Source organism: Haliotis rubra, unplaced genomic scaffold (assembly GCF_003918875.1).
Source record: "Haliotis rubra isolate DU_JTF1 unplaced genomic scaffold, ASM391887v1 Scf1153, whole genome shotgun sequence".
In the NCBI taxonomy this organism is placed as follows: domain Eukaryota; kingdom Metazoa; phylum Mollusca; class Gastropoda; order Lepetellida; family Haliotidae; genus Haliotis; species Haliotis rubra.
Window position 1 is genome coordinate 132,322 of NW_025765063.1, and position 17,921 is coordinate 150,242.

A 17,921-nucleotide genomic window follows, 5' to 3' on the forward strand; every position below is an offset into this window, starting at 1 on the left:
ATCATGGTGAAAGTATTCCACACACATCAACAAAGTGGCATCATGGTGAAAGTATTCCACACACATCAACAAAGTGGCATCATGGTGAAAGTATTCCACACACATCAACAAAGTGGCATCATGGTGAAAGTATTCCCACACACATCAACAAAGTGGCATCATGGTGAAAGTATTCCACACACATCAACAAAGTGGCATCATGGTGAAAGTATTCCACACATATCAACAAAGTGGCATCATGCTGAAAGTATTCCACACACATCAACAAAGTGGCATCATGGTGAAAGTATTCCACACATCAACAAAGTGGCATCATGGTGAAAGTATTCCACACATATCAACAAAGTGGCATCATGGTGAAAGTATTCCACACACATCAACAAAGTGGCATCATGGTGAAAGTATTCCACACACATCAACAAAGTGGCATCATGGTGAAAGTATTCCACACACATCAACAAAGTGGCATCATGGTGAAAGTATTCCACACACATCAACAAAGTGGCATCATGGTGAAAGTATTCCACACACATCAACAAAGTGGCATCATGGTGAAAGTATTCCACACACATCAACAAAGTGGCATCATGGTGAAAGTATTCCACACACATCAACAAAGTGGCATCATGGTGAAAGTATTCCACACACATCAACAAAGTGGCATCATGGTGAAAGTATTCCACACACATCAACAAAGTGGCATCATGGTGAAAGTATTCCACACACATCAACAAAGTGGCATCATGGTGAAAGTATTCCACACACATCAACAAAGTGGCATCATGGTGAAAGTATTCCACACACATCAACAAAGTGGCATCATGGTGAAAGTATTCCACACACATCAACAAAGTGGCATCATGGTGAAAGTATTCCACACACATCAACAAAGTGGCATCATGGTGAAAGTATTCCACACACATCAACAAAGTGGCATCATGGTGAAAGTATTCCACACACATCAACAAAGTGGCATCATGGTGAAATTATTCCAAGTGGCATCATGGTGAAAGTATTCCACACATCAACAAAGTGGCATCATGGTGAAAGTATTCCACACACATCAACAAAGTGGCATCATGGTGAAAGTATTCCACACAGTGGCATCATCAACAAAGTGGCATCATGGTGAAAGTATTCCACACACATCAACAAAGTGGCATCATGGTGAAAGTATTCCACACACATCAACAAAGTGGCATCATGGTGAAAGTATTCCACACACATCAACAAAGTGGCATCATGGTGAAAGTATTCCACACACATCAACAAAGTGGCATCATGGTGAAAGTATTCCACACACATCAACAAAGTGGCATCATGGTGAAAGTATTCCACACACATCAACAAAGTGGCATCATGGTGAAAGTATTCCACACACATCAACAAAGTGGCATCATGGTGAAAGTATTCCACACACATCAACAAAGTGGCATCATGGTGAAAGTATTCCACACACATCAACAAAGTGGCATCATGGTGAAAGTATTCCACACACATCAACAAAGTGGCATCATGGTGAAAGTATTCCACACACATCAACAAAGTGGCATCATGGTGAAAGTATTCCACACACATCAACAAAGTGGCATCATGGTGAAAGTATTCCACACACATCAACAAAGTGGCATCATGGTGAAAGTATTCCACACACATCAACAAAGTGGCATCATGGTGAAAGTATTCCACACATATCAACAAAGTGGCATCATGGTGAAAGTATTCCACACACATCAACAAAGTGGCATCATGGTGAAAGTATTCCACACACATCAACAAAGTGGCATCATGGTGAAAGTATTCCACACACATCAACAAAGTGGCATCATGGTGAAAGTATTCCACACACATCAACAAAGTGGCATCATGGTGAAAGTATTCCACAAATATATCAACAAAGTGGCATCATGGTGAAAGTATTCCACACACATCAACAAAGTGGCATCATGGTGAAAGTATTCCACACACATCAACAAAGTGGCATCATGGTGAAAGTATTCCACACACATCAACAAAGTGGCATCATGGTGAAAGTATTCCACACACATCAACAAAGTGGCATCATGGTGAAAGTATTCCACACACATCAACAAAGTGGCATCATGGTGAAAGTATTCCACACACATCAACAAAGTGGCATCATGGTGAAAGTATTCCACACACATCAACAAAGTGGCATCATGGTGAAAGTATTCCACACATATCAACAAAGTGGCATCATGGTGAAAGTATTCCACACACATCAACAAAGTGGCATCATGGTGAAAGTATTCCACACATATATCAACAAAGTGGCATCATGCTGAAAGTATTCCACACACATCAACAAAGTGGCATCATGGTGAAAGTATTCCACACACATCAACAAAGTGGCATCATGGTGAAAGTATTCCACACACATCAACAAAGTGGCATCATGGTGAAAGTATTCCACACACATCAACAAAGTGGCATCATGGTGAAAGTATTCCACACACATCAACAAAGTGGCATCATGGTGAAAGTATTCCACACACATCAACAAAGTGGCATCATGGTGAAAGTATTCCACACACATCAACAAAGTGGCATCATGGTGAAAGTATTCCACACACATCAACAAAGTGGCATCATGGTGAAAGTATTCCACACACATCAACAAAGTGGCATCATGGTGAAAGTATTCCACACACATCAACAAAGTGGCATCATGGTGAAAGTATTCCACACACATCAACAAAGTGGCATCATGGTGAAAGTATTCCACAACATCAACAAAGTGGCATCATGGTGAAAGTATTCCACACACATCAACAAAGTGGCATCATGGTGAAAGTATTCCACAACACATCAACAAAGTGGCATCATGGTGAAAGTATTCCACACACATCAACAAAGTGGCATCATGGTGAAAGTATTCCACACATATCAATCAACAAAGTGGCATCATGGTGAAAGTATTCCACACACATCAACAAAGTGGCATCATGGTGAAAGTATTCCACACACATCAACAAAGTGGCATCATGGTGAAAGTATTCCACACACATCAACAAAGTGGCATCATGGTGAAAGTATTCCACACACATCAACAAAGTGGCATCATGGTGAAAGTATTCCACACACATCAACAAAGTGGCATCATGGTGAAAGTATTCCACACACATCAACAAAGTGGCATCATGGTGAAAGTATTCCACACACATCAACAAAGTGGCATCATGGTGAAAGTATTCCACACACATCAACAAAGTGGCATCATGGTGAAAGTATTCCACACACATCAACAAAGTGGCATCATGGTGAAAGTATTCACACACATCAACAAAGAGTGGCATCATGGTGAAAGTATTCCACACACATCAACAAAAAGTGGCATCATGGTGAAACTGAGGTATTACCCACGTGGACCAATGATTACATCAATAATTCTTTAATGAGAAAACTCCATGGTTACAATGCTAAAAGAATTCTTTTCTAACTTTACATGCATTCCTTCAGACACATGCATGAGAAATGTCAACTTCAACGCTTCAGCCAACTTGCAAGATCAGATCATTTTAACTGTGGGTCTAAATAGTATTAATTGCCAGCGGTCCAGTAAAACAATTCCCAATCGGACATGTTCTATCCAATCATATTAGTACATGTATCACAATAGAGACGGTGGGGTAGCCTAGTGGTTAAAGCGTTCCCTCATCACGCAGCTGATGACCAGGGTTCCATTCCCTCATGGGCAAAATGTGTGAGGCACATTTCTGGCATCCCCCGCCCAGATATTGCTGGAATATTGCTGAAGGCGGCATAAAACTCACTCACTCACTCACTCACTACTATCACAATAAAGAACCTGTGACATTTTCCATGATGAACAAAACATAAGAAATCCTACATCACATACTGTTGGAGGAATGGCTGCATGTACAGGTCATACACAGTCACTGGGGTGGTGGGGTAGCCTAGTGGTTAAAGTGTTCGCTCGTCACGCCGAAGACTTGGGTTCAAGTCCCCACGTGGGTACAATGTGTGAAGCCCATTTTCTGATGTTGCCCGGCATGATATTGCTGGATTATTGCTAAAAGTGGCATAAAAATACCTCACTCACTCATACACAGTCAATCTGGAGGTCAAGTATTTATTTAGAACTCTTCCTGAAAAGAAAATTTAATGCCATTGACTTATCAACCTGACGAAAGGTTATTCTGTTTTGATTTAGGTCAAGGTGTTGTAGTTCGATGCCTTGTGTTGGACCAAGACTGGTCTGTGTCACTGAGGAAATCATAGACTGCTGGAGTGAAACATCACGTGATGTCATTGAGTAGATAACCAAATGGGGGTGTGAACAATATACTCATGGAAACAAATAAGGGAACACATGAGAGTACAAGTGTTCCTTTATTCTTTTCCAGGTTTCTTCATGATGTATTGCACTGTGAGAGAAATTCTGGAAATAAATAAACGAACATTTGTACTTGCATGTGTTCCCTTATTCATTTCTATGAGTATATATTGATTACAAACTTGTTAGGAACGGCAATTTGCAACCAACAACCACTTGTCTTAGAATACCCCTTGGTGCAATCTCTCCTCTGAGCTTTGAGATGAGATGAGTACATAACATAAATCTCTGCAATACAGTTGATCTAATCTTTAATCTTAAACCACTCATTCTTGGTCTTCATTAACCCATGCTTGCCGTAAGAGGCGACTAACAGGATCGGGTGGTCAGGCTCTCTGACTTGGTTGACAAATGTCATTGTATCCCAATTGCAAAGATATATCAATTGCATAGATCGATACTCATGCTGTTGATCACTGGATTGTCTGAGTGCGGCGTAAAACTAAAATCACTCACTCACTCTACCATTCATTCTACTTTTCTACAAATCATTCTACTATTCATGTTACTGTTAATTTAACCATTTATTCCATCTTTTATTAATTCATACATTCTATCAATTGTTCTATTATTCTTTCAACAATGCATTCAACCATTCATCCTACTGTCCATTCTTTCCATCAGGCATTCAAACATGTATTCAACTATTCATATGATACTATTCATTCTACTAGTCATTCTACTGACAATAATTCTATCATTAATTTAACTATGCAATCTATCACCCTTTCTACCATCCATTTAGGTATTCATTCAAAATAATGTTCATTCTACAATTTATTCAACTCTTCGATCACTCTCTCATTCATTCAACCACTAATTCTATCTTTCATTCTACCATTAATTCAAACATCCTGTCTCCTATTCAACTGTTGACTTTATCAATTGTAATACTATCAACAATCTATTTTTCTGTTCATCCATTTTTTCACCAATTCATTCACCCATTCATTCTGTCATTCATGAAAAAATTATTTGTACTATCCATTCAACTAATAATTCTACCATTCAGTTTCAACCATTCAACCATTCATAATACTATTCATTCTATCTTTCATTCAACCATTAATAATATCATCCTTTCAACCAAACAACCATCCAAACATCCAGTCAACCATTCTTCTCATTCACACAACCACTGATAATACCATTGACAAATACGCAGACTTGCATAAGCCTCTAAGGTAATCATTAATAGTTTAAATGATAATTAATTTATTTATTATTTAAAAAACAAAACAGACCAGCGTCCTGTAGAGTCCCGTTATCTAGACTTGCCTCTTTAAAGGATAAAAAATTCATACATCCATGGGCTTAGCATTCAGTACAGCCTTGGAGCAATACAAACCGATGAATTGCACTGTTCATACAAACATCAAATTGATTGAAGTGTCGTATAATATACAACGTTATGTAGTTATGAGCGCTGTGCATGTTCAGACTCGAATACAAGAGTAGTTTGGATTCTAAACATAACTTTACTATCAGCATACTATAAATAAGAAGCACTAAGATGTTATTACCTGTGCTTACTGTTGTGCTTTGCCGCTTTCTCAATATTTACTTTATAAAGAATATTAAATTTCCACCTTTAATTCTTCCGTCAAAACTCGTATGTTTCCGTACAGGAACCGGAAGTAACCGAATGGTAACCCACGGCGAAAAGAAAAATATTTTCTCTTCAATTAGGCCTAGCTAGATAGGCCATGTCAAAGCGGATAATGTAACATCTTTAGAGAGTTGTCTGTTGGCGGCACATACCTGTCATTCTGGGACGATATTTAAGTTGAACTCTGCTTGTTGATTGCCGAATATTCGGCCACAGGTGCTTGAAATGTCCGACTCCGAAGATGAGTCGTCTGACAAGCAACTGAAAATCGTCATCATGGGAGACGGAGCGTCTGGCAAGGTTATTATTGACTTTATATATCTATTTAATCGTCTTCACGGTCAACGCCAGCTTGACGTGTGGTAGGTTTCATTGATATGTACAAAGGGAAGGATAAGCTTGGACACTGACAACATGTGAAGAGCTGTAATTCTTACTCTGTCCGTTTGTTTGTTGCACTCAGAGGCTAATTCCCTGATCACGAAGTTACTAGTACACTTACTACTGATATATTAGAAATGTTATAATTGTCGTAGGATATGCATATCAGTTATATGAAAGCCATGTTTATTGTTTCATTGTTTTATGATCCAAATGCCGTGTTTTTGGTCAGTGTTATGAAATGACATCAGTAATGTGATTAAAATTGCTGGGCAAAAACTTCTGACACTCTTTATGCCTGGTACTTAAATGATGACATAATAATGATAGAATTGTGTGCACACAAAATATACCTTATCGAGGAAATAAGCACTAAAGAAATGAACCCTTATTTTCTATATCGTCTAGGGCCCAATGTTCAAATGACAGTTATCCCGGTGTCAGGGGTTTTCGACGATGTAAACAAAAACATATTTTTTATCTTAATATCATTTAAAGTTTTTATTTTACTAACCTTGAGTAATAAAGGATATATTCATCTATTTCATGCAAAAATATCAAGTGTTCCCAACAAATATAGCTTGATGACATAATATCGGTGAAACTGTTGCCGCTCTCCACATCCGGGTATTTTGTATGGGTTTTCGTTGATGAGCCATACTTTTCGCTCCGCAGTGCAAGGGAATGTTGTGATCACGTGGGTTCCTATTTAGAATTTGCCTGTCACTAGCAGATGACTGATCTTACTGAAATTTGGCTTGCTATTTTTTGTTTATATAGGCAATTGATTTTGCATCTGAAGTGGTATTAACAATCTCGGGTAAATAATATTGATGTTTGCTTGCTTTTCATACAACTTAACTTCCAGATTTCCATTGTCAATAAAACTTCTCACAACAGTGACTGGGCATCCACCCTACCGATGAAACTGCCTGTGCAATCCGATCGCACACGTGCATAGGCGCCCGACTCTGATATGTTTATAAGTATGACCTATATGTATATACTATAAGATATAAGAAATGTGTCAGTAAATCGAAACAAAATGGCGGTCCGGCTCACTCAGACACTCACTGTACTATTCGGTGCAGTTCTGTAGCCTGAGATTTGTTTACTTCCGGGCATATGTCCAGACTTCGTGTGAGAATGGACGGCAAAATTATTGAAAGCTTTAAATGGGAATAAAATCGCCAGGTTTGTGATACGCAAGGTACTTTACAGAGGTCAACTGAGTACAAATTGTGCAGTTTATTCAAGGGTCAAAGCGATGGAAGCGTTTGTCAGACCGAAGCCGAGCCGGGCCGCCATTTTGTTTCGATTTACTGACACACCTTTCTTATATCTTATACATATAGGTCATGCTTATAGGTATATCAGAGTCGGGCGCCTATGAAGTACCCATCTGTATTCACAAATGTACCCTAGCTTGGCAAACTATATATGACATTGTATTTCTCATTTTCCAAATAAGGTTTCTCATATCAATTACAGCTGCTGGATTACATTGGTTTACGCAGTCCAGTATTTCCAGGTCACTATAAGACAGCTGTATTGCTAGAATATTGCTGACTGCTGTGCAAATTAATTTTCATTCTCATACTAAATTATGTAATAAACCTGTGAAGGTCCGGGTTAAGATTGGTCTTCAGTAACCCATGCTTGTCTTAAGAGGCGATAAACAGGATCGTGTGGTCAGGCTCGCTGACTTGGTTGACACATGTCATCATATCCCAATTGCTCATGCTGTTGATCACTGGATTGTCTGGTCCAGGCTCGATTATTTATAGCTGGAGGGTGGCGTTAAACAAGAAACATACCAAACCATTTAGTAATAGGGTTACTAGTATGATGTATCAAATATCATTCTATGTTATTTACATGTTTTGGTGTTCTAGATTTCGATTATTTGCATGTTTTGTAAATGCATTCTTGTTGCAGACGTCTCTGGCCACCCGATATTCTCAAGAACAGTTCAAGAAGCAGTATGGGCAGACAGTTGGGCTGGATTTCTACCTGAAGAGAATAGTTCTGCCAGGTAAACAATTACTGCCCTACATGAACACAATATATCTCACAATATATACCACAATAAGTGTTAATACTATCTATTAGCATGATTAAGTATCATAGGAGTGTTATGTTTTATGGATTATTTACTAATTTACACCTGACAGTTCAACAACTGTGTGCAAATTTAACATCTTTAAAGGATGACTAGTATGTTAGGAACATAAATTTCCAGGAGTCTTTAAGATAAATTCAATCCTCACTTGGAACGAGCTTGTAATGTTTATGAAATGTAACAGACAAAACCAACCTTGTGAAAAATATTGTTAATGCAAACAAGTGTTCCAGAATTGTTTGTGTTCGATTATGAGAAAACATGATCGATTGCTTGATCGTTTAGTCATTGCGACCAATTTTCGATTATTTCAATTAATCGGACCACCACTAGTACCCATTAACTAATGTTGTGGCTTTATAATTTTTATAGAAGTGAATTATATTTCAAATGACCAATTTGAACACAGTAATGCATTTTCTTACAAATTGCCTGTCAAAAGTACTCAGTTTGGATCCCAATGATTTATGTAGCATCCTAAACTAACTGCCCAGGCATATTCACTAATTCAGTATAATTGTAACTTTGTTCCAAAGTAGGGTGTTTTTAGAAGTGTTTATTTTCCAAACTTTTCTTTATCAATTAAATTTAACACTGCATTTAGTGCTTTGATATTGCTATCAGTAAAGTACAGTAGTAGCTCAAATTAGGAATTGTTTAATTCCAATTTTGAAATTTCTATCTGATATTTGCATCAGACTTGGTGTCAAATTATATCCTCTAAGCATTCCTAAATAAATCTTATGACTCCTGAATAAATCCTTGATCATGGGACATTACAATGCATTACATTATGCATTGCAATTCATATCAGAGTTCCAGGGAAGCTTTTAACTTTTACAGAGCTCCAGATAAGCTACCTATCTGCGCAACTATAACGATCAAATTAAATTACTTTAAATTTTCAAAAGCTAATAGGCTTAAAACAGTTACCGGGTATATCCTCAACTTCAAGTGTTGTCTGCTCAGAGAGACTAACAGTGACTAACCTATCATGGTATCCCAGCACTTCGTCATAAAATGGTCGGGAGTATTTGTTTAGCTCCAAGCAGTTATATATTATAATTGCAGCAGTTTGTCAAACTAAGATAAGACTTGTTCAGGGTTCGAAATGCCCCATATATTAGTGTGCCATGGCACGGTAATTATTGAAATGGCACAGCCAAAAAATGTTTTCGGTGCCCTTTTGACACGCCTGATTTTTTAGAGACATAACTCACACTTAGTCATTTAATCCCCAAAACAATTATTTTTTTCCAAATTAAATAATACCATACATATTTGAATGCTCATAAACCCATTTCTTTATTTAACAATAAATTTCAAATGATCATCATCATTGTCATTTATTCTAAAAACATGTGGCCATACTCAATTTCTGAAAGGCACACCTAAAATATTTGTCTGGTGCCCTAAGGCACACTTAGAAAAAAAAGTATTTCTATCCCTGTTTGTTACTGAAGAATATGCACTGCATAACATTTTGTCTTTAGTTGTTGTTTTTTTGTTTACTGCAATGTAAAAGCAGAAGTACCTGGTAATAAACTGATGCAGTTACATTGCTGTGTATTGCAGTATCAGTCTGTGCTCTCAATAACAAGCCGACACTCATAGGTTTCATTTCTACACTTTCCACAGCATTAGTGCAGCCTTTCTATTAATCCTGGGACTGTTGAAACAACTGACATAATGTTGTTAGAGGCACTGAAACTTACTCATTAATCAAACATCTTTTTCCTTTTGATAAATTGCATAGATCGATGCTCATCACTGGATTATCGGGTCAGGACTTGATTATTTACATACAGCTGCCATATAGCAGTAATATTGCTGAGTGTGGCATTAAACAACAAACCAACCAAACATTTTGATGAAGTGACTTCTCTGAAGCTCATTTCAAAATAATAGTAAATCCCTACAGAGATGGGTTAAGGCAAATAAAACATACCTGATTACTCAATTACAAATTAGGATACCCAGTTAAAATGAAAACATGTGAGTACATCCTCAATGAGTCAATGACCCTGGTAATTGTCAAGGGCGGTGGGGTAGCCCAGTGGTTTAAGCGTTCGCTCGTCACGCCGAAGACCCGGGTTCGATTCCCCACATGCGCGCATTATGTGAAGCCCATTTCTGGTGTCCCCTGCTGTGATGTTGCTGGAATATTTACTAAAAGCGGCGTAAAACCATACTCACTCACTGGTAATTGTCTGGAGCTCTTTTTGTAACCAATGTTAACTTTAGGATTAAGAGATGACACCTTGGCTAGCTGGGTGATTTCTGACATTGGTTAGTGACATGGTTGTGTACACATTAACCGATTTTATCAATGGTCACAGAGACACTTTGAAGATTTCAGCATGTAAACCTGCATGTTAAGCTACCTCAAGAACCGTTCACTGGATTTTCTTCATATTCAATACAAAGCTTTATCTAGGGGCCGAGTCGATTTTGGTGACCTTCACTTAATTTTCAAGGTCATAGAGACACTTTGACATTTGAGCATGTTAACCTGAATTGTCAGCAAGATATTTCAAAAACATTTCACTGGATCTTCTTCAAAGACTTTCAAGACTTCCCTTAAATGTTTTTCAAAAAGCAATTTCTTTAGTACTATCTTTGCATATTTCATACACTATGACATTCATGTCAAAGTCAGTCTTGAAAATATGTGTGTGTTTGAACACCTAAAGAGCAAGACATCAAGAGAGGTTGACTGGTCATGTTTTTGTTGATATTTAACTTAAACTTTCATTACTTTATAAGTTTGAATTGATAATTTGCAGCGGGGGATTATGTCACCTTAGTGACAATGCTTGTTTATCTGAGCTTTTAGTCACTAAGAACTAGATAAATACCTAACATGAATTTGTCAGCCAGAACTAGGCAAGTCCCATTGCTGACCAACGTTGTTTAGCACACCTTACTTCTCTTTAGATCCTGGTCATTTTCAGCAGGTACCCAGTTAGTTTTGAACTACATTGAAGTGATTCCCACCTTGTTGCAGGCAATGTCCACGTAGCCCTGCAGGTGTGGGATATCGGCGGACAGACACTGGGAGGGAAGATGCTAGAGAACTACATCTATGGCAGCCATGTAAGTATTGAGCTATGAAGGAAACTCAGGGCCTGTCTTCCTAGTCAGACATGCCCTCATTACTGTATATTACCGTAGATAAGCCGAATTTTGAGGGGAAAAAAGCAGTCTGTAGAAGGGGGTCGGTTTATGTATGGTTACACTTTCGACAAACTTTTTTCCAGGGGGTAAGAAAACCCCATCGTATCACTTCGCGTGGACAAACAAAAAAGAGAAGACGACTTTATCAGTAAAGACGTCAAATTTGCAATTAAACATCACTAGACAAGATTATTTACCTTTTAACTTCTAATTTGTTTTTGCTTGGCATTTTATTATTTGCAGGGATTAAGATTACCGTGTGTATTTATCTCGTATATAGACCTGTCCTGGTCTATGTCCAGGCGACACATGTCCTGGCAATCTACCGGTGATTTAGTTAAAACATGCACAATAATATAACAGGATGAATTCTGACGCAGTGATCAGTAAAACATACTACATAAAACTATGTTTTCACCGATGTTACTGTAAACTAGCGGTCCGTGGATAATGAGGCGGTAATCAGTTTGTGATTTTTGATGATATGATGTGAAATTGCTATCGCGGTTGGAGCGAAAAACATACCATCACGAACATGGTAAGCGGATGTCGTACGCACATGGAATGGGGTAAAATAAGCAAGCCAGTTTGTTGACGTGATCATCCAGCTAAAATAAGTATGATATTTAGCGAAACAAAATATATTATCCATTTTCTGTCAACTACACTTTATTTCGAGGCATGAGTAGACACAATATGATTGTGAATTCTTTGAATAATGCGGACTGAAGTTATAATTATCGGTAACAGCCAGTTGTCTGTGGTCAGAGTTTGCCGCGATTAGGACCATATCGCTGGGCTGATTCGGGCTTATTTATGTGAAATATACCATTTTACACTTTATTTTAAGGGTCAAGTTATGGTAAGGGGATAGGCTTATGTATGGAAGCACTGTACCACCTGTAAGCAATGGTAAGCCTGGCTAGAAGAGAATGTTGCTATAGTGCCTGTAATAGATCTAGTGGTTTAAGAAGCAAATGGAGCCTGACTGTCACAGTGACAGGTTTATGCAATGGTAAGCCTTGTATTGTCTGTCTGCTGTGGTGCACTGTGCCACCTGTGATAAGACTGGCAAGAGAAGACTGTAAGACAAGAGAGATTTATCACAGGGTTTTACATGAACCAGCCACTGTACCCAGCAATGGTAAGCCTTGGCAAGAGAATGTTGTAAGCAACGCAGCGTGATTCCTACGTCCGTAGTGGTGCGTGTTGTACTATAACAATTTTGTAAGCAATGGACTCTCAAGAAAATACTATCATATGGTAAGTGGCAAGAAGCTATTGTCTGCAGAAGTTTTAGCCTGGCAAAGAGAATGCTGCCAAGTTTTATAGTGGTAGAAGGACACCCTCACAATTCAGTACAATAAAATCGATTTGATAAGCAAAAAATGATATTGTTCGATGATAGTTTGACATTTACAGAGCTGTCAGATTGTTCCAAAGAACTCAGAGGAGACAGTAATCCTGGCTGTTTGAATTGAACAATGCTGTAGTTTCATTTGGTTGTGTGACATACACAGTTAAATGATATTGTTCGATGATAGTTTGACATTTACAGGAGAATGATAAACACAAAGAAATATTGACAAAGAAATATTGAATTTTCATGACTCCCAAATATTGAAAATGACTCCCAAAAATAAATATTGTGAGTCACCATGACTCCCATTTTTAAAGGTCTGTGTAAAACCCTGTTATGAGTAAGTATTGTATTGTCTGTCTGCTGTTGTGTCTGTGATAGACCTGGGTAAGAAAGACTATGACACAGGTCTATTACAGAGGGGTATGAGTATGTGTTGTATTGCCTGTTGCAGGGTGCCCTGCTTGTGTACGACATCACCAGCTATGCCAGCTTTGAGAACCTTGAAGACTGGTACAACATGGTAAAAAAGGTCTATGGAAAGGAGTCACGACTACCTCACATGGCTCTAGTTGGAAATAAGAGTGAGTATTTTAATACCAAATTTTGAGTGGTTAAAATCTAGAATATATGTGAAAGATGTCGCTGTCATATTTAAATTCTTGATTTAGGGTTCAGGGGCGGATACAGCTTTTTGAGAAAGGGGGTGTGCACACTATTGAGAAAAGGAGGGGTGCACACTTCATTTTCACCTGAGTTTCAGTGGTCATTTAACAAACTTTCAGCACAAAAGGGGGTGTGCACCCCTGCACCCCCCATCTGGATCCGCCTATGGGGTTTTCCTGAGAATAATGTGTTATTGCAACATAGCAGTATGAATAAAGTCGGAAAATTATGTCAATCACAGGATTGTCTGATCCAGACACAATTATGAACAGGCTACTGTCATATAAGTAGAATATTGCTTTTCATTCATGAGTAGAATCTTTGGCATCTTTTATGGTTGAATAGATGAATGAAATGATCAGTAAGTGAATCAATAAAATCGTATATATAAACACGATAAAGCACAAATTTGGGTCCACTTGCCTCCTTTCCACATGGCATCTTTACTTGACATTATTTAAAAAAAAATCAGAGAAATCCTTACACCACCATCACTCCTTGTACAAATGTACAAATGTACTACCTTCTACCTGCAGGTGACCTGGAACACATGAGAACAGTGAAGCTAGACAAGCACCAGAAGTTTGCTCAGGAGCATGGCATGTCTAGCCATTTTGTGTCTGCTAAGACTGGAGATACGGTAGGTTGACATACAACCAATGTAGATTCATGTTTCATGAATGTTCTCCTAAATATCAGTGTAAAATTCAATTTGCTTAGGATGTACACATATACAGAGCAGTTAACTATATTTGTGGATAACATTGAATCAGGGATTGCACAAGGTGTCCCGGTTGTGATATTGCTAAAAGCAGGATTAAACCATACTCACTGAGAAATTCAAACACAACTCCTTTCCTTTCAATATTAAGTGCAGAAATATGGGACAATATTCAAAACATTATGTTGTTTTCCTTTCCAGAAGTACTCTTGTTAGTTCAGTTTTTCAAAAACAATAATCCTCATGACTACCCATTAGCACGTTTTAGAAAATATTGAGGGGCGGTGGGGTAGCCTAGTGGTTAAAGCGTTCTCTCGCCATGCCGAAGACCCGGGTTCGATTCCCCACATGGGCACAATGTGTGAAGCCCATTTCTGGTGTCCCCAACCGTGATATTGCTGGAATATTGCTAAAAGCGACGTTATAACTAAACTCATTCATTCATTCATTAAAAATATTCTATTTTTTCTTGATGTTGCTGGTCTTGCCAGGTGAACCTGTGTTTCCAACGCGTGGCAGCAGAGATTCTGGGAATCAAGTTGACCAAGCCAGAAGTTGAGCAGCAACAGCGGGTTGTGAAAGCCGAGATCATCCAATACAGCAATGATGCTGCAGCCAAACCCATCCCCACACAGACTAAAAGTTCCTTCTGTACACTCCAGTGACAGCTGAATCCTCTACGATGGTTACAGTATCGGCACTGTGATCACATGCTCAGCACTAAAGACCAGGACTTCAAGCTCCACACAGTGTTATTCCTGCATGCTCTACACTACTGCTATTACTTCTTGCAACCCTGCATGGAGTTACTTGTTACTTTAAAGCAGACCTGGCTGTGCATGTAAACATTATCCGCGGATGGAGACAGTGTCCTAAAATTGCTGACCTAGACACTTTTATCAATTTTGGGTATAGATGAAACAGCAGGTACATGTTGCCCAGTTGTTTAAAGCACTGCAGTTTGCATAGCAGAGATGCATCTCTTAAGTATGCCAGAACCTGCGATTTATGGGTTTGAATCCCTGTTCGACAAATTATGTTTCTCAGCATTCTATCTTGGAAGTGGTAAATGCCTGCATTGCTTCAGTATTTCTCCAAACTCTTAGCTACTCTGAGAGCAATGTGTGACTTAGTTGGCATCTTGAACCAGACCTGACAGAAACTGTTCCTTTTAGAACACCCTTTTAAATATAATTAGCCATATGCACTTCACAACTACAGAAGTGGGCCGGTGGGGTAGCCTAATGGTTAAAGAGTTCACTCATCATGCCAAAGACCTGGGTTCGATTCCCCAAATGGGTACAATATTGTGAAGCCCATTTCTGGTGTCTCCTGCCGTAATAAGTCTGTTATTGAAAAAGGTCTGTGCTGCAGATTTGAAGATGCAGGTATAGTGTCCTGTGTTAAACTGAGGCATTCTTGCAATGTAACTAGGGCTATTAGGGTAAACTTGTCTGCATCTATAAATTTGCTTTAGCACACACCAAATGTGTTTTTCACAACTTGAAACTAAGCTGCTATCACTGGCAAATATTCCCAACACCTTTAAAGTAAATGAGTTAAGATAGCTATGTCCTAATAGCTGTGATAGAGGCATTGCCATGGCAACAGAGGCATTGCCATGGCAACAGAGGACACAGGAGCTTGATGTAGATAGAAACAGTCAGCATGACACTGATCTGATGGTGTGAGATGGAAGTGTGTTTGATGCAATGAGTATGAACTTGTTACCTGGTGTAGTAACAGATATTTTAATGTGAGAGACTGGTTCTGTGGGTTGTGATACTACATGTTCTGGGGGAAAAGAAAACTTTCGTCTTGTTCATGAATTTACCTACTTTGTGTTTGTTACATTTGTTTTAAGTTTTGTGAAAATCCAAAGCATATTTATTTATTGTTTGTTCAGACAGATCCATTTGATGTTATTTTGGGGCAATATTACATTGTCATGCTTGTATGTAGTTAGTAGCAAATGTAATAATTGTATGAAATGCTACCAAAGCACCTAACAATATTCACTCACACTCTGAACCTGCTAAGATTGTCACGATATGGCTGCAATATTGCCGATGTGACGTTAAATATTAACTCACTCACTCACTGAACCTGCTAAGAAACGTTAGGGGAGCATACATAACCGTGGCAACTGCAAGGTGCTTGGTACTGATCAGAGTGGATTTGTTATTTAATATGAATGTTTAGTTATCAGTAACACATGTTGTGCTCTAAGTAAAACAATACTTCTGACTAGTGAACTCATTTGACAGCTTCATCGAAGGCCATGAAACTTTTTATATGATTAACTATTTAATTAGGTACAAAGGAAATTGTAAATTTGGTTTGTTTTCAAAAACCTGGTATCACCTGATATTATATATATTTTTAACCATGGATATAAACTGAGATTGCAAGGTGGTTGTTCTATATTTTATTACTGGAACTGTTATTCCTTTGTCACAGCTTGACGTGAACTTATTTAATTTGGAAACATGCCAGAGATAAATGTGTGAAATGCCAAAACATTTCAGTGAAGGATTAATGATGCAATTGCTTGGCAATGCTGATTTCATTATTAACAGTGATGAAGAGGCATTGGGCGTGTAGACTGCACTTTACGGGTCCCCGGAAGTTTACTTTTGCTTACTCTTTTGTTTACTCTAGCAAGGGTTAGGTTAGGGTTAGGTTGGGTTAGGGTTAGGGTTAGGTTAGGTTGGGTTAGGGTTAGGTTAGGGTTGGGTTAGGGTTAGGTTGGGTTAGGTTAGGGTTAGGCTGGGTTGGGTTGGGTTAGGGTTGGGTTAGGGTTAGGTTAGGTTGGGTTAGGGGCTGGGTTGGGTTAGGGTTTGGGTTGGGTTGGGTTGGGTTGGGTTGGGCTGGGCTGGGTTGGGTTGGGTGTTGGGGGTTTGGGTTGGGGTTAGGGTTGGGTTGGGTTAGGGTTAGGTTGGGTTAGGGTTAGGGTCCCAAAGGTAGGGACCCCTAAAGTGCAGGTGTCCCCTTTGGGCTGACCCAGTATCACTATGTGATGCCCATCGTGTTGTCCCCCTCATGTATATGTGTGAACTTGTCTAAAAGGGATGTATGACTCAATCACTCTCTCACACACAAGTGTAGGTTGTGATACATCTTCAACTCTGAAACAATACATATTTGTTGCATGTGAGAGTATCTGTTTCAACTAAATTATACTCAGATTTCTGTGGTATTAAGCATGTGTACTGATCCAAATGATCTGTATCATTCTGCTATTGGAAGACATGATCTGTGCCATGGTTTGGTGTTTGACGTAGGGATACAACTGGAAAAATGATCATTTAAAGCGTAGTCCGTATTAACACGTGTCTGGAGATAAACAAGATTGTTCCAAACAATTTAGTTTGGATGGATGGTGTACCTATCATGATATTTAATTTCTCCTATATTATTGACGTCATTTCATGGTAATAAACAATAACATGGATCCAGATTAATTGGAACATTATACAATTATAGACCGGTGATGAGGTCAATACC

The 17,921-nt window shown here is 38.6% G+C and overlaps 1 protein-coding gene across 1 annotated transcript; it reads left to right on the forward strand.

Annotated features, from left to right (window-relative positions):
* The first annotated feature begins 6,032 nt into the window (after positions 1 to 6,032).
* LOC124255349 (ras-related protein Rab-28-like) lies at positions 6,033 to 16,825 on the forward strand. The gene is made up of 6 exons (XM_046689249.1): positions 6,033 to 6,287; positions 8,307 to 8,403; positions 11,498 to 11,586; positions 13,482 to 13,611; positions 14,230 to 14,333; positions 14,906 to 16,825. Exons 1-6 carry the CDS (start codon positions 6,213 to 6,215, stop codon positions 15,077 to 15,079), a joined length of 669 nt encoding a protein of 222 aa, XP_046545205.1. The 5' UTR covers positions 6,033 to 6,212; the 3' UTR covers positions 15,080 to 16,825.
* The last annotated feature ends 1,096 nt before the right edge of the window (positions 16,826 to 17,921 follow it).

Bases quoted from the DNA above. Each gene is read 5' to 3' on its own strand.
- LOC124255349 (XM_046689249.1), top strand. From the start codon at position 6,213: ATGTCCGACTCCGAAGATGAGTCGTCTGACAAGCAACTGAAAATCGTC. The intron at 6,288-8,306 runs GTTATTATTGAC...TTCTTGTTGCAG, and splicing joins GAGACGGAGCGTCTGGCAAG to ACGTCTCTGGCCACCCGATA. The intron at 14,334-14,905 runs GTAGGTTGACAT...TGGTCTTGCCAG, and splicing joins CTGCTAAGACTGGAGATACG to GTGAACCTGTGTTTCCAACG.